The sequence below is a fragment of the Hylobates moloch genome, unplaced genomic scaffold (assembly GCF_009828535.3).
Source record: "Hylobates moloch isolate HMO894 unplaced genomic scaffold, HMol_V3 SCAFFOLD_14, whole genome shotgun sequence".
Classification (NCBI taxonomy): Eukaryota; Metazoa; Chordata; class Mammalia; order Primates; family Hylobatidae; genus Hylobates; species Hylobates moloch.
The window spans coordinates 73,523,144-73,550,533 of NW_026652289.1; the positions used below are offsets into that span (position 1 = coordinate 73,523,144).

The 27,390-nt window shown below is 48.2% G+C and overlaps 2 protein-coding genes across 7 annotated transcripts in view; one reads left to right on the plus strand and one right to left on the minus strand.

Moving 5' to 3' along the window:
* Positions 1 to 26,800, plus strand: RMDN3 (regulator of microtubule dynamics 3). Of its 4 annotated transcripts, none has more exons than XM_032174316.2 (13): positions 1 to 92; positions 502 to 698; positions 3,069 to 3,261; positions 3,679 to 3,822; positions 10,280 to 10,562; positions 11,391 to 11,493; positions 15,655 to 15,715; positions 17,319 to 17,394; positions 17,853 to 17,930; positions 18,165 to 18,263; positions 18,550 to 18,603; positions 18,687 to 18,767; positions 19,292 to 20,003. In XM_032174316.2, the coding sequence occupies exons 2-13, from the start codon at positions 512 to 514 to the stop codon at positions 19,343 to 19,345; spliced, it is 1,413 nt and encodes a 470-aa protein (XP_032030207.1). In that variant the 5' UTR covers positions 1 to 92; positions 502 to 511; the 3' UTR covers positions 19,346 to 20,003. The 4 variants fall into 4 exon arrangements, with proteins under 4 accessions (XP_032030207.1, XP_032030206.1, XP_032030205.1 ...); XM_032174315.2 differs by having other exon boundaries at positions 37 to 92; positions 505 to 698; XM_032174314.2 differs by lacking the exons at positions 1 to 92; positions 19,292 to 20,003 and adding exons at positions 128 to 208; positions 26,626 to 26,800.
* The window catches only part of RAD51 (RAD51 recombinase), a 39,592-nt gene continuing 32,852 nt past the window's right edge, over positions 20,651 to 27,390 (minus strand). The window contains exons 8-11 of one of the 3 annotated variants that reach the window (XR_004251601.2): positions 26,728 to 26,857; positions 26,381 to 26,502; positions 24,724 to 25,012; positions 20,651 to 21,281 (exon numbers count right to left, since the gene is read on the minus strand). Coding sequence is in view for 2 of the 3 variants with exons in the window: in XM_032174317.2 (XP_032030208.1) it covers positions 24,889 to 25,012; positions 26,381 to 26,502; positions 26,728 to 26,857 (376 nt within the window). In the remaining variant the exon portion in view is untranslated. Of the gene's footprint in view, positions 21,282 to 24,422; positions 25,013 to 26,380; positions 26,503 to 26,727; positions 26,858 to 27,390 lie in introns of those variants that run through there. The other 2 variants (XM_032174317.2, XM_058427424.1) reach the window with 2 other exon arrangements.

Sequence of the window (27,390 nt, forward strand, 5' to 3'; positions counted from 1 at the left end):
AGGGCGCCGAGCAGCTGGCGCCGTCTGCATGACGACACGGTCACTGACAGCGTGAGCCCGCGGCGGCTGCTGCCATGGTGGCTGGCGGCCGGGTAAGGGTCTGAGTGGATCTCCTGCCAGGCCATAGCGTCTTCGGGGGCCGCGGGGGAAGGCCAGGAGTTTGCAGCCAGGGCGGCGGGTTTGTGGTCTGCAGTGTCATGAGGCTGAGGTGGGGGTTGAAGGCCCAGAAGCCGGACTCTGTGACCCGGGTCGGGGGGTGTGCTGGAGGGGCGGCTACGTCCAGGCTGGGTGAGGGGAGCGGCAGTGGGGCCCAGGAGGCTGGAGGAAGCCTTAGGGTTCAGATTGGGGTGCACGTAATCGGGAGCTCAGGGTTTGGGCAAGGGGATAGCTGCCGGGGTTCAGCCTTGAGGGTGGGTTTACCGGGTTCACGAATCTCTCTCTCTCCTTACCCCCGCCCGCCCGTCTGCCTGCCTGCCTGCTCCCGGTGACTTCTGCTGGCAGCAGGTGCAGCATGTCTAGACTGGGAGTCCTGGGTGGTGCCCGTGCCGGGCTGGGACTGTTGCTGGGTACCGCCGCCGGCCTTGGATTCCTGTGCCTCCTTTACAGCCAGCGATGGAAACGGACCCAGCGTCATGGCCGCAGCCAGAGCCTGCCCAACTCCCTGGACTATACGCAACCTTCAGAGCCCGGACGCCAGGGTAGGAGCCCGTCTCCTGAGACCGCGGTCACTGCAGACTAATGGGCCTGGGGTTTGGGCTGTTTTCAGTGGAGACTGTGGGACAGGGTAACGGAGAGAAGTGCTTTAGGGTTTCACTTTTTTGGAAGCTTGTTGAAAAAGCAGTCGTCGGGCTGGGCGCGGTGGCTCACGCCTGTAATCCCAGCACTTTGGGAGGCCGAGGCGGGCGGATCACCTGAGGTCAGGAGTTCAAGACCAGCCTGGCCAACATTCAACCAGATGTCAACATGGTGAAACCCCATCTCTACTAAAAATACAAAAATTAGCCGGGCGTGGTAGCGCGGCCTGTAGTCCCAGCTACTGGGGAGGCTGAGGCACGAGAATCGCTTGAACCCGGTAGGCGGAGGCTGCAGTGAGCTGAGGTTGCCCCACTGTACTCCAGCCTGGGTGATAGAGTGGGACTCTGTCTCAAAAAAAAAAAAAGCAGTCGTGGTTTTCTCTACCCTTTCCCCTGTATTCACAAGAAAGTATATTTCAAAAAGACTGTTTAACTTTCACTTTTAGTTCTGGCCACAATAGTGCTATGTGGGTGTTAAAGGCACTTGCTTAGTGTTGGGTGAGGTGTGTAATAAGTAGAGTAAGAGTCCAAAAGAAGGCAAAAATAATAATCTTGTAGGGATTAAAAGTCTTGAGGCTTACTTATTAAATCATATATTAGAATTTGAAGACAACTTGGCAACTATCTCATTCAAGGTTTTTTTTTTTTTATCCCTCCTATAAGGAAACCAAGATTCAAAAAGATTGTATAACTTTCCTGAGGCTGTCACAGATTAAGTGGCAAGGTTGGACCTGGTCCAGTGGACTTTCTACGGCATAGGGCTAGGAGCACGCTTAATGCAATTGAAGCTGAATGTGGCTGGCAGCCTGTACAGCTGAAATGAGTAGTTCTTGCAGATTTGCAGAGTTGTTAATTCGTTTGAGCAAAGGATCTAGGGCTGGTTCAAACTACTACCAGCTTTGTGCAAGAGGAGTGCTTTTTTTCTTTTCTTTTTTTTTTTTGAGATGGAGTCTCGCTCTGTTGCCTAGGCTGGAGTGCGGTGGCATGATCTTGGCTCACTGCAACCTCTGCCTCCCTGGGTTCAAGTGATTCTTGTGCCTCAACCTCCCGAGTAGCTGGGATCACAGGTGCGTGCCACCACTCCCAGCTAATTTTTGTATTTTTAGTAAAGATGGGGTTTCCCCATGTTGGCCAGGCTGGTCTCGAATTCCTGGCCTCGGCCTCCTAAAGTGCTGGGATTACAGGCGTGAGCCACCACACCTGGCCAAGAGGAGCGTTTACATTATCTCACTCCCATGCTAATTGGAAATGAGTGTTTTCTCTGATTACCAATGTTAGATGGTTTGGAAAAGTTAGTTTTGGAGTCTTCAAAGAGCTATCACCTTAGATTGCAAATGATTGTCAGCATTTTATAATCTTGTGGTAATCTAGTATTGGAGTGCGCTTCCTTCCCTTGTATTTTGTTTGTAATTGCTTCGCAGTAGTCTTTCTTCTCAGATTAGAAGAAAGTGGCCACATTGCCAGGCATCTTTCTTGCGCTACATTCTTGAGCATTATTAGATGTATGTTGCGGCCTGGCCTAGTTTTTTACCAGATTTCCTTTAAGAAGGGATTTATGCTTGCCATATTGTAGGGTCCTGCCTCTCTGGTTTCCTTTTTGTTTTTGCATTTTCCAGTCCAGTTACCATAGGTGGTTGTCACTTTGCTAGCATTTCACTGCTGGAATTTACTCAGAGTGAGATCTAGGGTTGGGTCAGCAGGGCTTAGTAACGGTGTCTTTCTGAGGCGGTTTGGATGGGCTTTTTCTGGTGTACCTTTTCTCTTAATAACTGCCCCCTTTCTCCTAGTCCTTCTCTGATATACTAAATGAAGTTCTGGGAGAAACTCCAAGTTTTCCCTACTATTCTTTGTGAAGTGAGAGATCAGAATTTGAGGGAGCTCAGTTTTAGTTTTAGTTTTGCTGTGTGGTTAGTATTGATTCCCTGGTATTGGGCATTATATGGTGGGGTAAAGGTTTTTTTTTTTAACTCTAGCAGGACAGCTGTCCTCCTTTAGGTTCCACACTCGGGCAAGCATGTTACATTGTCTGTCGTGGTGTGCAGCATTCCTGAAGGGCTCTGGTATGGAAGGTTCTTGGAGCAGAGGGCTCCTGTTTAGAGATCCCTGGGTAGTTTCTTGAGACTTGTTACCATGACCTGGCTGTGAACGTGTGCTATCTGAACGTCACTGGGCCTTCTCTTCCAATGGAAAGCAGGTATTCTTGAATTCTGGGTGTGAGATCTCTTCCCCACCATATTCCTGTGTGTCATTGGCTCCCATTCGTCCCTCCTTCAGTGATGCTCCTGCGGGCTGTCCCAGGTGGGGCTGGAGATGCCTCAGTGCTGCCCAGCCTTCCACGGGAAGGACAGGAGAAGGTGCTGGACCGCCTGGACTTTGTGCTGACCAGCCTTGTGGCACTGCGGCGGGAGGTGGAAGAGCTGAGAAGCAGCCTGCGAGGGCTTGCGGGGGAGATTGTTGGGGAGGTCCGGTGAGTAATGCAGCTTCTTCTCCTGCTTTATCGCTCCCCTGCAGCTTTTTCAGCTGAGGTGTGTTCTGGCCTTTGCTGTCTGTCTCTAAAGAATAAACCAGTTCTATAGCTTCTAGCCTAATCTGGGTCGAAGCTGTACATTTGGTACCTCGCCTTGCACATGCTCCTTGCTGCTTCTGGACTCTCATGGTTGATCTGTTGTAGCAGCTGAAGCGCTCTGTTTGCCTAACCTGGTCTGTCCGTGCGGGCTGGGCCCAGGAAGCTGCCCTGCTTACCCTCCTGAGGGTTAGAGATCTAGGATTTTCTCTGCTTTTGGCCCTTTAATGAGGAGCAGTAGTACAAGGCACCCCATGGTGAGCAGAAAGACAGGCTGAATGGGACCTAATCGTACCCTTCGGGATGGGGCCTGCTTTCCAGATCCCACATGGAAGAGAACCAGAGAGTGGCTCGGCGGCGAAGGTTTCCGTTTGTCCGGGAGAGGAGTGACTCCACTGGCTCCAGCTCTGTCTACTTCACGGCCTCCTCGGGAGCCACGTTCACAGATGCTGAGAGTGAAGGGGGGTGAGTTGTCTCTCTTGGAGGCAGTTATGGCTACAGCCAGGTTGTGTTTTGTAAAAGTATTATCAATGGAAAATCCAAACCAAGCTGTGCAAATGATTTTTGGAACAGGTAAGAGTATAATAAATACAGAAGAGTTGAAACAAAAACCCATCCAATTTATGTCATTCAGACAAATGTAGATGTTAATAGCAGTTATTGCTTGCATCTGTTATCTTAGTTTATTACATAGTTATGATATATTATTTGGGCATTTTTCTATGTTATCACAAGGACTCGATAAGCATTGTTTGACTTTGTTCCTTTCCTTGGGTGGCTGAGCTGGTATACGGAGATGTCTAAGCACGAAGCATGCTCCTCCCTGGGAGTCACCCTCTTCCCACAGGGGAGCCTTGCCTGTGATCCTTTGCATTTTTACAGGTGGGAGGTGGATGTCCTGAGTTCTCAGTGGCCCAGGAGGGCTGACGATAGGCCTTTCTGTGAGGTGGGGCAGCTGGCAGGAGTCTGGTGGACAGCCTCCTCCAAGTCTGGTCATGCTAAGGGCGTTTTGAGTTTAAACCACTAGCACCACTTTGAAACTCTGGTCCCAAGGATAGAGTGTGATGTTGTCAGTAGCAGCATCTGACCTTGTCTGCTGCTAGCTCCAATCATTCAGGTAGCCTGTGTGAGGCCTAGAGGCCGATTTCTCCTTGTCCAGCCTTTATTCTTCTCAAGGGAAAGACTGGTGCAGAGAACAGCCAAGTTTTATGCTGGATCAGAGGAATTAGCTATAAGCGGGCCCATGGAAACTAGAAGTTAAAATCAGTCCAGGTGCGGTGGTGGCTCATGGGTAATCCCAGCACTTTGGGAGGCCGAGACAGGAGGATTGCTTGAGTTCAGGAGCTTGAGACCAGCCTGGACAAGGCAGCAAGACCACGTCTCTACATAAAATAACTACCTGGGGGAGGCCGAGGTGGGCAGATCACCTGAGGTCAGGAGTTTTAGACCAGTCTGGCCAACATGTTGAAACCCTGTCTCTACTAAAAATACAAAAATTAGCCAGGCGTGGTGGTGCATGCCTGTAATCCCAGCTAATCGGGAAGCTGAGGCAAGAGAATTGCTGGAACCCAGGAGGCAGAGGTTTCAGTGAGCCGAGATCACACCACTGCACTCCAGCCTGGGAGACAGAGACTCTATCTCAAAAAAAAAAAAAAAAAAAAAAAAAAAAACGAGCTGGCATGGTGGCATGGGTCGGTAGTCCCAGCTACTTGGGAGGTCGGGAGTTTGAGGCTGCAGTGAGCCATAATTGTGCCACTGCACTCCAGCCTGGGTGACAGAGCGAGACCCTGCCTCAAAAAATAAAATAAAATGTAAATACTAGGTAATAGGAATTTTTCAGCTCCATTATAATCGTATGCACCCACTGTTACGTGCACAGTCCATGGTTGACTGAAACATCATTATCACCAACGCTGGATTTGATGACTGCTCAGGGGTCTCCAGAAACCTGTGGAGTGGTGGTGAAGAGCTCTCTGCTCCTCCATGGGGGACTGCTGTTGCCTGGGTTGTCAGATCCCTATTATCTGTATTCTCAAGGGCAAGCAGAGGTGGCCCTTTTCTATTCAATTTACCTAAATGGCTCTGGGCCAAGAGATGCTTCTAGAAGTTGTGTTAAAGGGGGGGCAAAAATGAAATTAATATTTGATATATCTGAATTGAAGAGAGAGACGGAGGAAGTAGTTGATAGTGGGCACTGAGATGTAAAGAACATCTCTGCAACCCAAGGAAGCAGGCCACTTGGGTGGGGAATTGATGTTTGAACTCTGTAAGGAGGTTGAACAGAAGGAGAGGTCACAGCTCTGCCCAAGATCAAACAAAACTTGAGGCCTGGCCGGGCGCGGTGGCTCACGCTTGTAATCCCAGCACTTTGGGAGGCCGAGGCGGGCGGATCACGAGGTCAGGAGATCGAGACCACGGTGAAACCCCGTTTCTATTAAAAATACAAAAAAAATTAGCCGGGCGTGGTGGCGGGCGCCTGTAGTCCCAGTTACTCGGAGAGGCTGAGGCGGGAGAATGGCGTGAACCCGGGAGGCGGAGCTTGCAGTGAGCTGAGATTGTGCCACTGCACTCCAGCCTGGGCGACAGAGCGAGACTCCGTCTCAAAAAAAAAAAAAAAAAAAAAAAAAACTTGAGGCCCTTCACAAATGTTTTTGTTTTTGTTTTGTTTTGTTTTGAGACAGGGTCTCACTCTGTTGCCCAGGCTGGAGTTCCATGGTGCCATCACAGCACAGCAGCCTCAACCTCTTGGGCTCAAGTGGTCCTCCTGCCTCAGCCTTCTGAGTAGCTGGGACTACAGGCATGTGCCACCATGCCCAGCCAATTTTATTTACTTATTTTTTTACAGATGGGGTCTCACTATGTTGCCCAGCCTGTTCTTGAACTCCTGGCCTCAAGCAGTTCTCCCACATCAGCCTCCAAGTGCTGAGATTACAGGTATGAACCATCGCACCTGGTCCTCTTTGTGATGATTTAAAGAAGTTGGACTAGGCCAGGCGCGGTGGCTCAGGCCTGTAATCCCAGCACTTTGGGAGGCCAAGGCGGGTAGATCACCTGAGGTCAGGAGTTCAAGACCAGATGGCCAACATGGTGAAACCCCACCTCTACTAAAACTACAAAAATTAGCCAGGCATGTTGGCAGGCACCTGTAATCCCAGCTACTCAGGAGGCGGAGGCAGAAGAATCACTTGAACCCAGGAGGTGGAGGCTGTAGTGTGCCAAGATGGCACCACTGCACTCCAACCTCGGTGATAGAGCAGTACTCTGTCTCAAAAAAAAAAAAAAAAAAATTACTGAGGCTGGGGTGTGGAGGCTCATGCCTATAATCCCAGCACTTTGGGAGGCTGAGGTGGGCAGATCACTTGAGGTCAGGAGTTCGAGACCAGCCTGGGCAACATGGCGAAACCCTGTCTCTACTAAAAATACAAAAATTAGCTGGGTGTGGTGGTATGCGCCTGTAATCCCAGCTATTCTGGAGGCTGAGGCAGGAGAATCACTTGAACCCCGGGGGTGGAGTTTGTTGTGAGCCGAGATTGCACCACTGCACTCCAGCCTGGGCGACAGAAAGACTCCATCTCAAAAAAATAAAGTACAAACTTCTGGGGTCAGTGGGAGCCAGAGCAGTTAACCAGGGACACTTGTGGGTCCTTCACTGCTGGGAGTGCTCACTCCCAAGGCCACAAGGAGCAGGCCAGGGCTGCCAGACATCTGTGATGGGGCAAGGGGAAGGGTGAGTTTCTTAATTATAGCTCCATCAGGCTGTGTCCCATGCCCAGTCCCGTGGCATGAGAGCAGGTGGTGGTGCAACACTGTGGTTGAGCTGGATGTTCTCTAGGGCAGTGGCCGTGGTGAATGATTCTTTGTGCCATGGTCATTGCCATGTAGGTCAAGGGGGAGCTCTAGGAGTCTACAAACTCTGAAATGGCTTTGAACATGTGTGTCTTGGGGCAAGGAGAGCTGCTTTGAGGGATGAAGGGCTGAGATTTGATGGGCTGCTTGATTTCACTGAAAGCTGTATTCCTTCCTTCTTCCAAATAACAACTTTGAGTTCTCAGGAGATTGAGGGTGGCAGAGGCAGAATCATTGTGCAGCTCTGTGAGCTTGTTCCCCGGGCGTTGTACCAAACACAGCTTGAGTTCCCTCTGTCAGAACCCAACTTGCCTTAAAACACCAGCTCCTCCAGCAAGCCTTCCCAGGCATCTCAGCCAAGAGAGATTGTCTGCAGCCTCATCGTGAAGACTGCTTGGGCATTTATGACCTCATTAAGTTGTGTCTTATCTCAAGGTCAGGGTCCATGTGCCTGGTTATCTTTGAAGGCCTCACACTCAGTCTCTAACATGGTTTAGGTGGAGTTAAGAGAAACTTAATTGCCAGGAGGGGAGATGTGTGTAACTGAGTCCTTCATTACTGCTTAAGAGTAGAGTGGCGGTCTCCTTGCTCAGAGGGAGCCTTGGGTCTCTGGCCCACTGTGGGAACTCCTGTCCTCCGGAGTGCACAGGACCAAAGGGCCTTCTCAAAGGTCTCTTGCTCGTCTCTGGCAGATCTCAAAAGCCTCAGGGTATGTTAAAAGGGTCACTCCTCTCTGGTAGATTTCTCCAAGGGTTGGCTAGGTTAGTCTGGGAGGTGGAAAGTGAGAGAGAATGGTGTAAACGTGGTAGCCCTTGGCATGTGATTAATCTCTTCTGAGGCCGCAGAAGCTGCCCCAGGCAGCAGGGTTTCAGATTGATGAGGGTTCCTTAAAGTGGGGCTGAGATGCAATTAAAGTCCACTTTCTGTGCCAGCTTCCCTGGAGCCTCCCTGCCTCACAGGGCTGTACCATCTTTCACTCTATTTGTGGCAGCAAGGCTCCCTGACCTCTCTTCTTGGCTTTGTGAGCTGGGCCTTTAGGATCCAGAGGGATGGCAGCATCACAGCTCAGGTTCCAGGGGATTCTGTGCTGATGCCTGGGCTCCAGCAGGGCTAGGTCCCTCCCTGGGAGTGCTGGAGGCAGAGAGACTCCTGTTTAGACTCCTGATTGGCTGAGGCAGCCCTCAACCCAGCAAGAAATAGGGTCTCCCCCTCTTTCTAGCAAAGGGAGATGATGTAATTCCAGCTTTCCATTCCAGATAAACCACCTACCCATTTTGCATTTGGGCCTGGCTGGGCAGAGGAGACTCTGGTTTGATTTTTCTCAATCTGGCAGGTGCAGTTGGGAGTTTCATTCTCTAGGTTGCCCGTGGGTGGTCTCACTCATCAGTACCCAGGTTGGTTACGAAATCTAATGACACTTATCCTTGTCCCTTTAATTTCTAAAGGTGTTGTTTTTGTTTTTGTTTTTCTAATAACTAAAGGAGAAATCTACTTGGATAACCTCTTAAAAAACAAAGGTGTGTTTAGGAAAGGTTTTAAATACCTTACAAGTTCTTGTAGTAGCTGTGTCTGGGGCCTCTTTTTTAGACGAGGCTGAAGCTCCTCTGTAAGGATGCAGTCAGCACGGACTGGGTACCAGGTCTGGTTTCTTACTTCCAGAACCTCCAGAGCCTGCCGCCTTGTGGTTTCTGGTTTTCTGGGCAGGACAGCACTTCTGCCCTGACGTTAGGCTGTCATGTATTGACTTTATTTGTAGGTGTGTGTGTCATCTCTCCTTCAGTCCTGTTTTGCTCCAGCCACAGAGAGCCTACTCTTTTTTTTTTTTTTTTTTTTTGAGACGGAGTCTTGCTCTGTCGCCCAGGGTGGAGTGCAGTGGTGCGATCTCAGCTCACTGCAAGCTCTGCCTCCCGGCTTCACGCCCATTCTCCTGCCTCAGCCTCTTGAGTAGCTGGGACTACAGGTGCCCGCCACCAGGCCTGGCTAATTTTTTGTATTTTTTAGTAGAGACGGGGTTTCACTGTGTTAGCCAGGATGGTCTCGATCTCCTGACCTCGTGATCCACCCACCTCAGCCTCCCAAAGTGCTGGGATTACAGGCGTGAGCCACCACGCCCAGCCTTGTGTTTGCTTCTGACCCCCAGAAGTCCTACCTTTTCCCCTGCTCAGTCCTTATCTATTTTAGGCATTTAGGGAAAACACCCTAATCAGCTGCTGGTGGCTGAGATCCAAGAGAAACTCGGCTTCCTCTTTAGTGGGTGCATCAGGGTTGGGGCTCCTTAGGAGCCACCTGGCATATGGCAGCCCCCCAAACACCTTTTCAGGGGGTGGTTTGCATCGTCTTCCCCTTCTTGCTTCTGGCTGCAAAGTGGTTCCTATCACCTCTCCTCACACCCTTAAGTTCTCAAGGTTACTAAGGGCTACTCCTGTTGCGGTTTAGGTTTGGTTGTTGACTGGGGCCAGAGGTTACGAGTTTGTGGATGTGTGTGGCTGCCCATGGCCTGAGGCTGCACCCACCCATGTTGGTTCTGGCAAGTGTCTCTGACTGATAAGGCAAAAACGAGCAGGGGCTTCTCACATTTGTCTTAACTGTCACAGGGCCCCAGCTGGTTAGCTACTCTTTCCTTCCCGGATCATTTTCTCAGCCCTTAGTTCCCATAGGAAACTTTCTCTCAAATAATGATTTCTGCTGGGCATGGTGGCTCATGCCTGTAATCCCAGCACTTTGGGAGGCGGAGGTGGGTGGATCACTTGAGGCCAGGGGTTTGAGACCAGTCTGGGAAACATGGTAAAACCCCATCTCTACAAAACAATTAGGTGGGAGAATTGCTTGAGCCCAGGAGGTGGAGGTTTCAGTGAGCCAAGATGGAACCACTGCACTCCAGCCTGGGTGACAGAGTGAGACCCTGTCTCAAAAAAAAAAAAAAAGAAAAAAGTCTGCCCTTAAGAGGTATGAATGATTGTGATTTGGTGCTTTGGACAATGCCATGTAGAGTGCTTCTTTGGGGGTGAGGGATAGACAGACCCTAGGGGCTCTGAGCTGAATAATCCTCTTGTTGTCCCTTACATTTCTCTGCCAGTTACACAACAGCCAATGCGGAATCTGACAATGAGCGGGACTCTGACAAAGAAAGTGAGGACGGGGAAGATGAAGTGAGCTGCGAGACTGTGAAGATGGGGAGAAAGGATTCTCTTGACCTGGAGGAAGAGGCAGCTTCGGGTGCCTCCAGTGCCTTGGAGGCTGGAGGTTCCTCAGGCTTGGAGGACGTGCTGCCCCTCCTGCAACAGGCTGATGAGCTGCACAGCGGTGATGAGCAAGGCAAGCGGGAGGGCTTCCAGCTGCTGCTCAACAACAAGCTGGTGGTGAGGCTCCAGCTGCCTGTCTGCTTCTCCTTCCCTCCCTCCATCTCTCTGCTCCTGACCCCTGGGGAATGAAGGCCCATGTGGTTACTGCCCCTACAAGGTGACATGGGACGAGAAATGGTGAGACAGCTGGTTTTGCATCTGTCCCCCAGGTCACATATCCTCTTCCAAGGAGGCCCAGTGTGGACCCTAGGGCCAGTGTACTGCTTGCCCCAGAGCTGCCTTCCCTCTGGGGAGGGGGAGTGTAGTTCTCTGCCTTCTGTAGAGCTACTGTAGAAAGAGCTCTACCTCTCACCTTTAGGGGGAAATGTGGAAAGAACTGTATTTTTTTTTTTTTTCTCCTCTTGTTTCCCTTGAGGCAGAGTCCAAGCTGCCAGCCGCATTACAAGTGACAACTGTGTAGGTCACTCAACCATAATTCTCTTCTCAGGTTCACTGACAAAATTTATGCCCACCCAGGTATAAATGCCCCCCACCAGAAGTTAGATGTTTCCCTTTTCCTTTCACACTTTCTTCATGTGTCAGCAAAAGACCTCCCGTGCCTTATGACATCTTGGAGTTGACCTTTCCTCCCAGCAGTTCTAGGAAGCCAGAATGCCCTCACCCTGTGATTGTGCAAGCTACTGGCTAGACAGAGAATGTGTCATACATTAACTGCACGTGGGAAGGGATGACTAGGGGGAAGGCTGTGTGTAGGAGCTGGCCTGATATTGACGACTGTAACATACTAGCTTGGAAATTCAAACCTAGGGTGTGGGGGAAGGCCAAGGCCCCCATTCTCCACAGCTGAGGAAAAAGGGGCCTCACCCGTTTCTGTCTGGTCTGCAGTATGGAAGCCGGCAGGACTTTCTCTGGCGCCTGGCCCGAGCCTACAGTGACATGTGTGAGCTCACTGAGGAGGTGAGCGAGAAGAAGTCATATGCCCTAGATGGTAAGTGCTGACAGTTTCCTGTGGGAAGGTGACTGACTGATTCAGGGGTGGAGCTGGCCCATCTGCCTGGGGACCCGGGGAACCACCAAGATGCTGTCAGCAGTTGTGGCTCAGTTACCCGCTAGGGACAAACTCTGGCTCCCAAAGACCCTTGCTTTCTCCTCTGGAAGAAGAGAGCAGTCTTTGCTTATCTGTATATCATGCTGATTAGTAACACACGTGCATGTGTTTTTAGGAGTAGTTGTATCCTATCAATGTTACTCATTTTTCTCACTCTCTAGCCACAGAGGGCAAAACCTTTTTTCTTAACCTGAGGTTTTTTGCTGCTGCTTAGAAATCTGGTTTCAGTTATGGAGCCGGTGGGGCAGGTGTTCTAAGAATATAGCTAGCTTAGAAGACTCCGCAATCCACTTGGCAAGTCTGTTGGCAAAGGCTCCACCCTGGAGGATAGGGTGCATCTGACCTGTGCCAGGCTCAGTCAGGGCTTGGCCTTGTCTGTCATGAGGTCAGAGAATCCTTGGACTTTAGAGCCTGATGTGTCCTGCTGAACTCCACACACTGAGTCAGGTACCATCAATGGGTAATGGGTTTCTAGGTCTGTGGTTCAGTTAATATCTTTTTTTTTTTTTTTAAACATTCTTTCTCTGTTGCCCAGGCTGGAGTTCAGTGGCCTGATCTCAGCTGACTGCAACCTCCACCTCCTGGGCTCAAGCAATTCTCCTGCCTCAGCCTCCCTAGTAGCTGGGATTACAAGCACATGCCATCATACCCGACTAATTCTTGTATTTTTAGTAGAGATGGGGTTTCGCCATGTTGGCCAGGCTGGTCTTGAACTCCTGGCCTCAAGTGATTCACCCACCTAGGCCTCCCAAAGTGCTGGGATAACAGGCATAAACCACTGTGCCTGGCCAGTTAACTGTCTAAAATGGATTTGTCTACCTTTCTATTATAAGTACAGCCTTACAAATATTATTGAATCCTTGATAATGTGTACTCAAACAATACCTCAATGTTAACATTCTAAACATTTGTAGAATTCTGTCGATGGAGAAAGAACAGACCAATTGAGTAGGATGTCTCTGTAGACCCTCAGAAAAATTTCTGGAAGTTTTTTTTTGTTTTTTGTTTTTTTTTTGAGACAGAGTCTTGCTGTCGCCCAGGCTGGAGTGCAGTGGCGCAATCTCGGCTCACTGCAAGCTCCGCCTCCCGGGTTCACGCCATTCTCCTGCCTCAGCCTCCCGAGTAGCTGGGACTACAGGCACCTGCCACCTCGCCCGGCTAATTTTTTGTATTTTTAGTAGAGACGGGGTTTCACTGTTAGCCAGGATGGTCTCGATCTCCTGACCTCGTGATCCACCCGCCTCAGCCTACCAAAGTGCTGGGATTACAGGTGTGAGCCACTGCGCCCGGCAATTCCTGGAAGTTTTAACAAAAGATGCTTATTTAAGATTACTTTTTCTCTCCAAAAGTTTGTTTTCCCTCCTAAATTTTAGGTGAGGATTCTCAGTCAGCTTTTGGGCTGATTTTTGGACTCATGTCAACAACCTTTCCTTTCCCTCTTGATCATTGATCATCTCTTATTAGTGCTAGTAGCCAGCATGAACCCCAAAGACAGAAGTGGAGGCAGTGGTTAGAGGGGCAGCACTTGGTTGGTCTGGCCTGAGCTTAGCACCCATGGACAAATCTTTACCTGCTGGAGGTCAGATGACTGGAATGTCTTTGAAAGTTCTGCTCTGAGATCACAGCCTTTAAGAATTATCCTTACTGGGTATAAAGTTTATTTTATTGTATCTCTAGGAGCTGGACCACCAGGAGGTAGTCATTGTGTGGGGTCTCAGGCAATGTCTTGTCTACAACACTGTATGTCTAGCTTGGCAGGAACTAGTTGTCTCATTCATTGCTATTATTTTCCTAGTGAGACAGTACTTTGAAGAGGGCAGAGAGAAATCCCCAAAGAGGCAGCATCCCTCATTGGTGGGGCCATGTGGTCCTTCTGTTTGGGAAGAGAGGTAGAGTCTTTCACAGCATCAGTTGTCTTAAAAATGCATTTGTGGCCAGGTGTGGTGGCTTATGCCTATAATCCTAGCACTTTAGAAGGCCAAGGCAGGAGGATTGCTTGAGCCCAGGAGTTAGAGACCAGCCTGGGCAATATAATGAGACCTTGTCTCTACCAAAAAAAAAAAAAAAAAAAAAAACCTTAAAAAATTAGCCAGGCATGGTGGTGGAACATGCCGGTAGGAGGATTGTTTCAGCCCAGGAGGCAGAGGTTGTAGTGAGCTGAGATTGCGCCACTGCACTCCAGCCTGGGCAACAGAGAGACCCTGTCTCAAAAAAAAAAAAAGGAAAACATTTCAGATTAGCCAGTTTACCACCTCAATACATTACATTTGTTCAATTTTCTCCATGTTCCTTCCAAACTTGTTTTCTTCAAAGAATTCTTGGCTGGGCACGGTGGTTCGCACCTGTAATCACAGCACTTTGGGAGGCTGAGGCGGGTGCATTGCCTGAGGTCAGGAGTTTGAGACCAGCATGGCCAACATGGCAAAACTCCGTCTCTACTAAAAATACAAAAATTAGCCAGGTGTGGTGGCACACACCTGTAATCCTAGCTACTCAGGAGGCTGAGGCAGGAGAATCACTTGAACCCGGAGGCGGAGGTTGCTGTGAGCCAAGATCGTGCTATTGCACTCCAGCCTGGACGACAGAGCGAGACTCTTGTCTCAAAAAAAAAAAAAAAATTCCTGTGTTGCAGTGTCTTTTCCTGTGCATAGGCATGATGGTCCTTATCTGGTGGTCCATAAGCTCCAGCCTCGATACTCTTAAGTGACGCTTGTCAGAACTTTCATGTGTATGGGTTTTCATTTCTTTGTTAGAACACTAACCTAGAAAACTTGGGTAAGACTAAGTGAACGTCATCTCTGGTCAGACCTCAGTCCATGTGGCTCTTGTGAAAGAGTTTTGGCCTAGAGCTAATTAATATTGTTGGATCATGGATCCTTTTGAGAATTTTTTTTTTTTAAGAGATGGGGTCTGCCTATGTTGCCCAGATTGGTCTTGAACTCTTGGTCCCAAGCTATCCTCTCCTTGGCCTCTCAAAGTTCTAGGATTATAGGTGTGAGCCAATGTACCCATCCCCTTTAGAGAATTTTTTCAAAGCTGTGATCTCTATCCCCACTTACTAAAATTTTATACAACTTGAGATTCACGGACACTGCCCCTACAGAGCAAGGTCTGTTGGGGACAATTTCTGATTGTGTTGGATCTTTTTTTTTTTTTTTTTTGAGGTGGAGTTTCTGTCGCCCAGGCTGGAGTGCAGTGGTGTAATCTTGGCTCGTTGCAACTTCTGCCTCCCAGGTTCAAGTGATTCTCCTGCCTCAGCCTCCTGGGGAGCTGGGACTACAGGATGTGCCAACATGCCTGGCTAATTTTATATTTTCAGTAGAGACAAGGTTTCACCATGTTGCTCAGGCTTGTCTCAAACACTTGGCCTCAAGTGATCCACCCACCTCGGCCTTCCAAAGTGCTAGGATTACAGACATAAGCCATCATGCCTGGCTGGTACCTTTTATATTTTAAATGCTAAAATCTGCTTCAAGCACATCAGGTGGGCATTATAAAAAGCTAACGGGTTTCTAATGACAGATGGGGAAGCCAAGGTGAAGCAGAAGTCATCCCTGAAGTCTTCCCTTAAAAGCCATTTGCAGCCTTTTCTGAGACAGTCTTGCTGTCACCTAGTCTGGAGTGCAGTGGTGCAATCTCGGCTCACTGCAACCTCTGCCTCCCGGGTTCAAGTGATTCTCCTGCCTCAGCCTCCTGAGTAGCTGGGACTACAGGCGCCTGCCACCACGCCCGGCTAATTTTTGTATTTTTCGTAGAGATGGAGTTTCACTATGTTGGGCCAGGCTGGTCTCCGACTCCTGACCTCAGGTGATCTACCCGCCTCAGCCTCTCAAAGTGCTGGGATTACACAGCACAGAGGCGTGAGCCACTGTGCCTGGCCTCTTTGCGGCCTTTCATTCTGCTCAAGTTCACAACTATTTCCAAACAAGTCCAAGCTGGGCAGGGATTGGTGAGAGCTAAGGCAGTCATTCTTCCCACAAGCCTTCCTATGAAAGTGTGCATAAGAGCTATGTCAACTCTGGATCTACCTTTGTCCTACAGGAAAAGAAGAAGCAGAGGCTGCTCTGGAGAAGGGGGATGAGAGTGCTGACTGTCACCTGTGGTAATAACACCCTGCAGTGTTCTGGGAAGAGCCAGCAAGGGCCAAAGCAGAGGACAGCCCTTTCTTTTCTCTGCCTAGGCCGCAGAGGCATTTTCCAAAGGATCCAGGAGAGGGAGCTCTGGCTTGTATCGCCACATGCCTCAGTCTACCCCTAGCCAGAGACAAGGGAAGTTTCTGGTAGGGGAGGTGGCTTAGGGATGAGGCAAGCGGGGAATACAAGCTTTTTTTCTGATGGGGCTTGGAGAAATGAGTAGCTTTGTTAAGAGTTATCCTAGCTACAAAACAAGTTCTTGGCTTTCAGAAGGCTGGGACAATCTACAGCTCCCCTATCCTGCACAAGCTCTTCTTTCCCCTGTGTGTGATCCCTGGCTGCTGGTACTTTGGCTTCTTTGCTTGGTTTGCGTGAGGCAGTTGTGAGGAGATGTGAGCTCACCCCCCGGGAAGTTTAGTGGTCAATTTATTAGGCTGTAAAAACATCAGCCCTTTTTGTGGTCTCACATGAGGCAAAGTTCTGTCAACTTACCTGGGCCAGGACTAACTCATATCCTGGGGTCTGGTTCCAGCACCTGAGTTTTAGTGAAAATGTTCCTTTCCTTTCCCACTGCCACCCTTGCTTTCCATGTCTCCACCCTCAGACTGTGAGCTAAGTGAGAGGCTGTATTTCTCCATCTGTTGCTGAAACTTTTGTCTCTGCAAGGGTTCTTCTCAGAGGCCAGGTAACTGTTTCTTGGGTGTCATTGCTTCCCTGGGCTTCCAAGGATAAATAGCTATTCCTGAGGAACAGCTGTTTGGATTAAACATGGAAATGAGCCTCTAGAAATGTCTGATATCCGCCCCCCGGCCCCATACTTAGCATATACATGAAAAAGCAACTTGGGCTGGTTACTCATCTAATGTCAACTGTGCTGCTAGGAACAATGCTGGGGGGATGGGAGAGTAAGACTTTGTTTCTGAAGACAGACGATGGGAAGCTGGCTGGTTGGTTCCCTTTGGGAGGGGGGATGTGGGGGAGAGGGCATATATAGGAGGTCTTTCTTCCTCTGGTTCTGTTGGTTTCCAAGTTAACATTAGAAATTCCTAGAATATCCCCTCCCAATGTGACTATCCTAAGAAATTGCTTCCCAAGTCCCAGTGATACACCTGTATGCTTAAAGGCTAATGAGACCCACTTTTTTTGTCTTCCCAGAAGATAAGTAGTATAGTCAGGTCTTATACTTTTATGCTGATTATTTTCATGCTTTTCAAGTTTTTATTAATGCCTGTGGCTGTACTCCTTATGAGAGAGGGGAAATTTGGAGATACGGACTGAGAACTTGCGTAAATATTCTTAAGTGTAAGAGAGATTTACTGTGGTGGACTCAGCTTTTTTTATACCTAGAATACTTTAGAGACTTGTAAGCCTACCATTATCTACTAAAGAATACTAATTGGGGCCAGAGGTCTGTGAAGAGAGGGGATTATGTACAGATGAAAATTAGGTATTTTCAGCTCTAGTTGAGGGTACAGGGATAGGGGACAATGCAACTAGGCTGTGGGTGGGGCATCCATTCCTTGCAGTGATGGTACTCAGCCCCTGTCCCTGAGCTTGCTGCTTCCCCCCTAGGTATGCGGTGCTTTGTGGTCAGCTGGCTGAGCATGAGAGCATCCAGAGGCGCATCCAGAGTGGCTTTAGCTTCAAGGTGAGGACAGGCTTTTCCTCCTTCCTTGTGCTGGCCTATCCCAGATTCCCTGCTCCTTTCCAGCTCCCTGCCAAACTTTTCTACAGCCTCAGTGACTTGCCTTTCTTCTTTTTTTTTTTTTGAGACAGTCTCACTCTGTCGCCCAAGCTGGAGTGTAGTGGTGTGATCTTGGCTCACTGCAACCTCCTGGGTTCAAGCGATTCTCCTGCCTCAGCCTCCCAAGTGGCTGGGATTACAGGCATGTACCACCATGCCCGGCTAATTTTTGTATTTTTAGCACAGATGGGGTTTCACCATGTTGGCCAGGACTGGTTTTGAACTCCTGACCTCAGGTGATCCACCTGCCTCAGCCTCCCAAAGTGCAGAGATTACAGGCATGAGCCACTGCATGCGGCCCTTGCCTTTCTTTTAGCAACTCTGGTGTCTGACATTAGTTTATATTTACATTTTGCCCTTAGGAGCATGTGGACAAAGCCATTGCTCTCCAGCCAGAAAACCCCATGGCTCACTTTCTTCTTGGCAGGTGGTGCTATCAGGTAAGCTGCATTTCAGTGCTTGACATAATGGTCCTAAATGCCTTCTGACACCGATTTCCTTGCCAAGAACAACAAGATCCTCAGCCTCTCTGGCTCAGGTGCCCTTTCTTCTGAATGCTCGTATTATTTGGTGGTTGGACCCAGCCCTGTTTGACCCTATTATTTTCAGTATATCCTCAAAGATAAAAAAAACTTTTAAAACCTCTTATACACACCTTGATCTTTTGGTGGCAGGTCTCTCACCTGAGCTGGCTAGAAAAAAAAACTGCTACAGCCTTGCTTGAAAGCCCTCTCAGTGCCACGGTGGAAGATGCCCTCCAGAGTTTCCTAAAGGTATGAGAGGGGCAGGTGGCAGGCAAAAACACCAGGGTAACCTTGTTTTTTCCTAAGGACATTGAGACCCTTAATGGGGGGGGGGGGTTTCCTGGTAGGGGGCAATTTTGTGTTTGCCTATTCTATGGGAAAATCAGAATCACTTGCACAGCTTATCAGAAATATAGATTTCTTCAGACCCACTGAATCAGCCACATGGTTGGGGACTAGAAATCTAGTTTAATAAACTTCAGCTTGATTAGAATATAGGAACCTCTTACTGAAATATCTTTGTCCCTTTTCCCAGGCTGAAGAACTACAGCCAGGATTTTCCAAAGCAGGAAGGGTATATATTTCCAAGGTAAACTCATTTGTCTACTTCAACATAGATCTGGGAACTCCTGAAAGTACACAGTATCAGGTTTCACTGTTGTCTCTTTTCAGTGCTACAGAGAACTAGGGAAAAACTCTGAAGCTAGATGGTGGATGAAGTTGGCCCTGGAGCTGCCAGATGTCACGAAGGAGGTAAGGCTTTTTAATACTGCCTGTTGGGCAGATCACCTGAGGTCGGGAGTTCAAGACCAGCCTGACCAACATGGAGAAATCCCATCTCTACTAAAATTACAAAATTAGTTGGGCCTAGTGGTGCATGCCTATAATCCCAGCTACTCGGGAAGCTGAGGCAGGAGAATCGCTTGAATCCGGGAGGTGGAGGTTGCAGTGAGCTGAGGTCGTGCCATTGCACTCCAGCCTCAGCAACAAGAGCGAAACTCCATCTCAAAAAAAACAAAACTGCCTGTCATCACTGAATCATCATGTGACATTTTTAGAAAAGAATCTTTCCTAGATGTCTTATTTCCCTAGGAAAAAAGAGTCTACCTCTAGGGAAAGAGACAGATTTAATAGGCTCCAGGCTATCCTGGGAAAGTAGGAAAAAGACTGTAGCAGAGCTCAGGAAGGAAGCAAAGGGCCCCTCTTCTTAGGTTCCACCGGTTTGGGAAAATGCTGGTTTAAATTTTGAGTCCTAGATTTGTTCTTTGTCTCCCTAGGATTTGGCTCTCCAGAAGGACCTGGAAGAATTGGAAGTCACTTTAGGAGACTAACCACATTTCACTGGCCTTCATGACTTGATGCCACTATTTAACGCGGGGGGGCGGGGAGGCTTTTTTCCTTAGACCTTGCTGAGATCAGGAAACCACACAAATCTGTCTCTTGGGTCTGACTGCTACCCACTACCATTCCCCATTAGTTAATTTATTCTAACCTCTAACCTAATCTAGAATTGGGGCAGTACTCATGGCTTCAGTTTCTGTTGTTCTCTCCCTTGAGTAATCTCTCAAAAAAATCAAGATTCACACCTGCCCCACGATTACACATGGGTGGAGCCTGCAAGACCTGAGACCTTCCAGTTGCTGGTGAGGTGGATGAACTTCAAAGCTATAGGAACAAAGCACAGAACTTGTCACTTTAACCTTTTTCACTGACTAATAGGACTCAATACATATAGTCCTAAGATCATACCTTACCTACCAAGGTAAAAAGAGGGATCAGAGTGGCCCATAGACATTGCTTTCTTATCAATCACCTATCATGTCAATTCTACCTGTATTCCTGGGCTGGACCACTTGATGACTTCCAGTGTCCTGGCAGCTTTTGGAATGACAGCAGTGGTATAGGGTTTATGATGATATAAAACAATGTCTGAAAAGTTGCCTAGAATATATTTTGTTACAAACTTGAAATAAACCAAATTTGATGTTATCAGCTCTTTATTCTTACTTGACAACTCCACAATTGTTTCCACCTACAGACGCTATTGCAGGCAGGTTATGGTTAATGCTCTACAGTATATAAAATACAGGTACCGAGCTTAGTTTTAGCCTAAACAAGGCCTATTGCAACTAAGCAGGTACTCCCTGCCCTTCTCATGTTCATTCTTAGGGCCACAAGCACCAACCCCTAAATCCACCTAGAAGAAAATTTAAGACTGAGATGCTTAGGCCGAGCGTGGTAGCTCATGCTTGTAATCCTAGCACCCTGGGAGGCTGAGGTGGGTGGATCACTTGAGGCTAAGGGTTTGAGACCAGCCTGGCCAACATGGTGAAACCCCCATCTCTACTAAAAATACAGAAAAAAAAAATTAGCTCGGTATGGTGGCGCACTCCTGTAATCTCAGCTACTAGGGAGGCTATGGCAAGAGAATCACTTGAGCCTGGGAGGCGGGGGTTGCAGTGAGCTGAGATCACACCATTGCACTCTAGCCTGGGCAACAAGAGCAAACCTCTGTCTCAAAAAAAAGATTGAGATGCTTTCATATAAGAACCAACCTCTGAATCCAGAATGTCACTGTGTCTTTATTATACCAACCCAGATTTTTTTTTTTTTTTTTTGGAGGAGTCTCACTTTGTCACCCAGGCTGGAGTGCAGTGGCACGATCTTGGCTCACTGCAACCTCCACCTCCTTGATTCAAGCAATTCCCCTGCGTCAGCCTCCCGAGTAGCTGGGATTACAGGGGCATACCACCATGCCCAGCTAATTTTTTTTGTATTTTTAGTAGAGATGGAGTTTCATCATGTTGGCCAGACTGGTCTTGAACTCCTGACCTCAGGCAATCCACCCACCTCGGCCTCCCAAAGTGCTGGGATTACAGGTGTGAGCCACCGTTCCTGGCCCCCAGATTTATTTTGTGGTGTAGTAATGAAAGAGGACCTGAGATATACTCAATTCTAATAATAAAACATTCTTTTTTGGTCTAAAACCTAGATTTGGTGGGTCTGGGAATCCATCTATCTCCAGGTGATATTCCCAAAGAACAGGCAAACACAAAATTGCCCCTTACCAGAAATCCCTCCCACTAAGGGTCTCAATAATGTCCTCAGGGACAAACAAGGTTACCCTGGTATTTCTGTCACCCGCATCCCTCGTCTCCCCCAATACCTTTAAGGAAGCTCTGGATGGCATCCTGCACAGTGGCACTGAGAGGACTTTCAAGCAAGGCTGTAGCAGTTTTTTTTTTTCCTAGCCAGCTCATGTGAGACCTGTCACCAAAAGATTAAGGTGTGAATAAGAGGTTTTAAAGGGTTTTTTTTAATCTTTAGGAACACTGACTACTCTGTACAGAAAATAAACAGGGCTTGGCCCAGCCACCAATAACACGAGCATTCAGAGGAAAAGGTACCTGAGCCAGACCAGGCTGAAAACTGTTCTTCCTGGCAAGGAAATCAGTGTCATAGGACACTTAAGACCATTTTACTATAATGTTTTTTGTTTTTTTTTTTGAGATGGAGTCTTGTTCTGTACCCAGGCTGCAGTGCAGTGGTGCGATCTGGGCTCGCTGCAACCTCCGTCTCCTGGGTTCAAGCGATTCTCCTGCCTGTTAAGTAGCTGGGATTACAGGTGTGTACCACCACACACAGCTAAGTTTTGTATATACATATTTTTTGAGACGAAGTTTCTTTCGCTCCTGTCGCCCAGGCTGCAGTGCAATGGCACGACCCTGGCTCACCGCAACCTGTGCCTCCCGGATTCAAGCAGTTCTCCTGCCTCAACCTCCTGAGTAGCTGGGATTACAGGCATGTGCAACCACGCCCGGCTAATTTTGTAATTTTAGTAGAGATGGGGTTTCTCCATGTTGGTCAGGCTGGTCTCGAACTCCTGACCTCAGGTGATCTGCCCGCCTCGGCCCCCCAAAGTCCTGGGATTATAGGTGTGAGCCACCGTGCCTGGCCTCCTTATATGTGTTAATATCTCATAACATGTTGTATACCTTAAATATACAATAAATTAATGTAAAAAACAGGAAAATGTTTTGGGTGGTCACTGAGCACTTTGGGTAAGATCTGGATTGGAAGTCCTAACTAGTGAAATGAGGTAAAGGGGGAAAAAAGAGTCCCATAAACTCCATTTGGCATCTGGCTTCCAGGGACATTGACAATGCTACTTTTCAATCTGATTTTTTTTGAGACAGGGCTTTGCTTTCTCACCCATGCTGCAGTGCAGTGGTGTGATCAGGACTCACTGCAGCTGCTACCTCCTAACCTCAAGGGATCCTCCCACCTCAGCCACCGGAGTAGCTAGGGACTACAAGTGCATCCCACCATGCCCAAATAATTTTTTAATTTCTAAATTTTTTGTACAGGGTTTCACCATGTTGCCCAGGCTGACCTCAAACTCCTGATTCAAGTGATCTACCCACTTTGGCCTCCCTAAGCGCCCGGCCCAGTCTCTGATTTTTTTTTTTTTTTGAGATGGAGTTTCGCTCTTGTTGCCCAGGCTGGAGTGCAGTGGTGCAATCTCGGCTCACCACACCCTCCGCCTCCCAGGTTCAAGCGATTCTCCTGCCTCAGCCTCCCGAGTAGCTGGGATTACAGGCATGCAACACCATGCCCAGCTAATTTTGTATTTTTAGTAAAGACGGGGTTTCTCCATGTTGAGGCTGGTCTCGAATTCCTGACCTCAGGTGATCCATCCGCCTCGACTTCCCAAAGTACTGGGATTACAGGCGTAAACCACCATGCCTGGCCCCTGATTCTTTTTTTTTTTTTTTTTTTGAGACAGAGTCTTGCTCTGTCGCCCAGGCTGGAGTGCAGTGGCGCAATCTCGGCTCACTGCAAGCTCCGCCTCCCGGGTTCACGCCATTCTCCTGCCTCAGCCTCTCCGAGTAGCTGGGACTACAGGCACCCGCCACCACACCCAGCTAATTTTTTATATTTTTAGTAGAGACAGGGGTTTCACCGTAGTTTCAATCTCCTGACCTCGTGATCAGCCCACCTTGGCCTCCCAAAGTGCTGGGATTACAAGCGTGAGCCACCGCACCCGGCCCGGCCCCTGATTCTTAATCCTTAAAGGCAGGTCAGGAGCGGTGGCTCACATCTGTGATCCCAGAACTTTGGGAGGCCGAGGTGGGCGGATTACCTGAGGTCAGGAGTTCAAGATCAGCCTCGTCAAAATAGTGAAAAACTTATCTACTGAAAATAAAAAAATGTGTCAGGCGTGGTGGCATGTGCCTGTAATCCCAGCTACTCAGGAGTCTGAGGCAGGAGAATTGCTTGAACCTGGGAGGTGGAGGTTGTAGTGAGTTGTGCCACTGCACTCCAGCCTGGGCAACAGAGCGAGAGACTGTCTCAAAAAAGATGAAATGCTTTTAAAACAAAGCATTGTAGGACTATGTGTGATGGTTCGTGCCTGTAATCCCAACTCTTTGGGAGGCCAAGGCTGGCAGATCACTGAGATCAGGAATTCGAGACCAGTCTGGCCAACATGGTGAAACCCCATCTCTACTAAAAATACAAAAATCAGCAGGGCCTAGTGGTGGGCGCCTATTGTCCCAGCTACTCGGGAGGCTGAGGCTGGAGAATTGCTTGAACCCAGGAGGTGGAGGTTGTGGTGAGCCGAGATCACGCTATTGCACTCCAGCCTGGGCAACAAGAGTGAAACTCCATCTCAAAAAAAAAAAAAAAAAAAAAGGGTCACAAGGCAAGCCATGGTATGTCTTTCTTTTATTTTCCACTAGGTTTTAAGCACAATCATCTGCAAGTGGGACTTTCCTTTCTGGTTTCAAATCTTAAAGTAACAGAAACTGATCACCCCTATACAGTGCCAAAAAGATTATGGAAACCCTGTCTTGAAATAGCTTGCACTGCAATAATTGCTATGAACAGCACATTCACTACTAATAACTACTTTATTAGAAGCCTCATAATCAAATGTTTACTTAGCCTCTGAAATGCTTTCTTGTTTAAAACATGGTCTCACTCTGTCACCCTGGCTGGAATGCAACGGTGTAATCTCGACTCACTGCAACTTCCACCTTCCAGGCTTAAGTGATCCTCCCACCTCAGGCTATGGAGTAGCTGGGACTACAGGCACGTGCAACAGTGTGTCCAGATTAAGTTCTGCATTTTTTGTAGAGCTGGGGTTTCACCATCTTGGCCAAGCTGGACTTAAAACTCCTGGGCTCAAGCGATCCACCCGCCTCAGCCTCTCAAAGTGCTGGGATTACAGGCGCCAAGACACCACACCTGGCCTGAAATGCTTAAGACTCTAGAATTATCTTGAGTTAGTCTTAGCAATAAAACACCAAGCAGGTAGGTGGTGAAGGGCTAATGGCCCAGCAGGTTTGGCACAAGACTCCATAACCAAAACCTTACACAAGATCATTCAGACAGACAACTTAAAAACCTGCTTGAGAGTTTTACTGACAGAAAAAAACAATCTGTGCAGAGACCCATTCCCTTTGCTACATAGCTCAGGCATTTTATTTTACCATTAATTCAGAAGTGAGAGAAGGGTCAGGTTTCTCCAGCTTTAGTTCTCTTGGAAACATAAGATTGTCCAATAGACAGCTTGTTAAACCCAAGTCATTCCTAAGGCACCATGTCAAAAATACTTCATACTCCTCCTCCAAAACCAAAGAAAACACACAGAGATTAATACTCTACAGAAGGAATAAACATTTTAGATTAGTTTGTGACTACTGACCTGTCTCCTGTTTACACCATCAGAAAAGCTGATAAAATAGCTGTTTTCCCGGAAGCCTTTTCCTGGCAGTCACAACAGGAAGAGGCCTGTAGAGAACCCCAGGGAGCAGTGCACTCTCATTAGGCTGCAGCACTTAAGGTTTTTAACAGAGAAAAACCCAATGATTCAGTCTTTGGCATCTCCCACTCCATCTGCGTTAATGGCAAACATAGCTTCAGCTTCAGGAAGACAGGGAGAGTCGTAGATTTTGCAGATTCTGGTTTCCCCTCTTCCTTTCCTCAGATACAATCTGACCCAAAGACACAGACCAAAGCACCAATTTATTATAATTAAACAATTCCATTCCCGACTTTATAACAGAGCTGAAAATTTTTTAGACATATATTCTTCCTAGAAGGACCCTGGGAATGTTTCTGTACTGTTTTCCTTAGTGCATTTCCAACCTGGCAGAATCCATTTTTGCCCTGGCCCCTCTCAGTGGATTGTCCATATTAAAACAAACATTAAAAAAAGAAAAATTGGCCGGGCGCGGTGGCTCACGCTTGTAATCCCAGCACTTTGGGAGGCCGAGGCGGGTGGATCACGAGGTCAGGAGATCGAGACCACGGTGAAACCCTGTCTCTACTAAAAATACAAAAAAATTAGCCGGGCGTGGTGGCGGGCGCCTGTAGTCCCAGCTACTCGGAGAGGCTGAGGCAGGAGAATGGCGTGAACCCGGGAGGCGGAGCTTGCAGTGAGCCGAGATCGCGCCACTGCACTCCAGCCTGGGCGACAGAGCAAGACTCCGTCTCAAAAAAAAAAAAAGAAAGAAAAATTTAGGCCGGGCATGGTGGCTCATGCCTGTAATCCCAGCACTTTGGGAGGCCGAGGTGGGTGGATCACGAGGTCAGGAGATTGAGACCATCCAGGCTAACATGGTGAAACCTCATCTCTACTAAAAATACAAAAAAATTAGCCAGGCGTGGTGGCGGGCGCCTGTAGTCCCAGCTATTTGGGAGGCTGAGGTAGGAGAATGGTGTGAACCCGAAGGCAGAGCTTGCAGTGAGCCGAGATCATCCCACTGCGCTCCAGCTTGGGTGACAGAGCGAGACTCCATCCCAAAAAAAAAAAAAGAAAAAAATTTTTTTCAAGACAGTGTCCTGCTCTTTTGCCAGGCTAGAGTGCAGTGTGATCATAGCTCAACACAGCCTCGAATTCCTATGCTCAACTGATCCTCCCGCCTCAGTCTCCTGGGTAACTAAGACTACAGGCAAACGCCACCACACCAGCTACTTTTTTTTTGTAGAGACAGGGGCCTCACTTTGTTGCCCTTACTAGTGTCGAATTCCTGGCCTGAAGCCATCCTCTCACCTTTGCCTCCCAAAGTGTTGGGATTACCAGTGTGAGCCACTGTGCCCAGCCCAAACATTTTTTAAATAACGGGGGAGAGGCATATCAATTATTCATATTCATTCTTCCACACTTGTGGGTTTTTAATTCTTTTATGAACTAAAACATCTATACCAACCAGAGCATGTTAATTAGATTAGCAAGAGTTCCTAAGTGTCTATACGACAGTAGCTTTAACAGGGCTTAGATGAAAATGTTATATCTTCATGTCTGCTTCACAGTTAACATGACATTCCGAAAAGAAGAACTGATCCCATCAACACCTTACCTGGTTGTTGATGCATGGGCGATGATATTTCCTCCAATAGGTTTTTTGGGATCAGCAGCAAACATCGCTGCTCCATCCACTTGAGCTACCACCTGATTAGTGATTACCACTGCTACACCAAACTGATGGGGAAAGGATAAATGTCAATTTTGTGGCCATAGACACTCCAAGAGCCTTAATGCTGCCACCACTTTCCCCCACAAAGTAACGAATAACTAATGTCTCTCTTCTTCCTTTTCTAATAGAGCTTGATGATCTCAGGCACTGATGTCTTGGCCTCCTAGCAAGGCTCCTGGAATTCACAGCCACTGAAAGGAGGCATTCTCTGTCCCTATCCCACAACTTACCTCATCAGCGAGTCGCAGAAGCATCCGCAGAAACCTGGCCAAGTGCATCTGCCTGGCTGAAAGCTCACCTCGACCCGAGTAGTCTGTTCTGTAAAGGGCGGTGGCACTGTCTATAATAAGCAGTGCATACCTACAGGAAACAAGGATTCTCTGAAGCCTATTTCTAGCCTGTCAGATTCTGCTCCCTTCCTTACCACCCTAAAATCTCATATTCATCGTTTTTCTTGTATATAGATTTTCTTTCTTTTTTTTTTTTTTTGAGATGGAGTCTAGCTCTGTCGCCCAGGCTGGAGTGCAGTGGGGCGATCTTGGCTCACTGCAAGCTCTGCCTCCCAGGTTCACTCCATTCTCCTGCTTCAGCCTCCGGAGTAGCTGGGACTACAGGCGCCCGCCACCATACCCGGCTAATTTTTTTGTATGTTTTTAGTAGAGACGGGGATTCACCATGTTAGCCAGAATGTTCTCGATCGCCTGACCTCGTGATCCGCCCGCCTCAGCCTCCCAAAGTGCTGGGATTACAGGCATGAGCCACTGCGCCTGGCCTGTATATAGATGTTTTATTAAAATATTTGCACAGCACTAACATCTGAGGCACCATTTAACAAGATTTCCCGCAAGTTCAAGTAGATTATGGTTTCATTTTTAATAGTGACTTGACCTAAA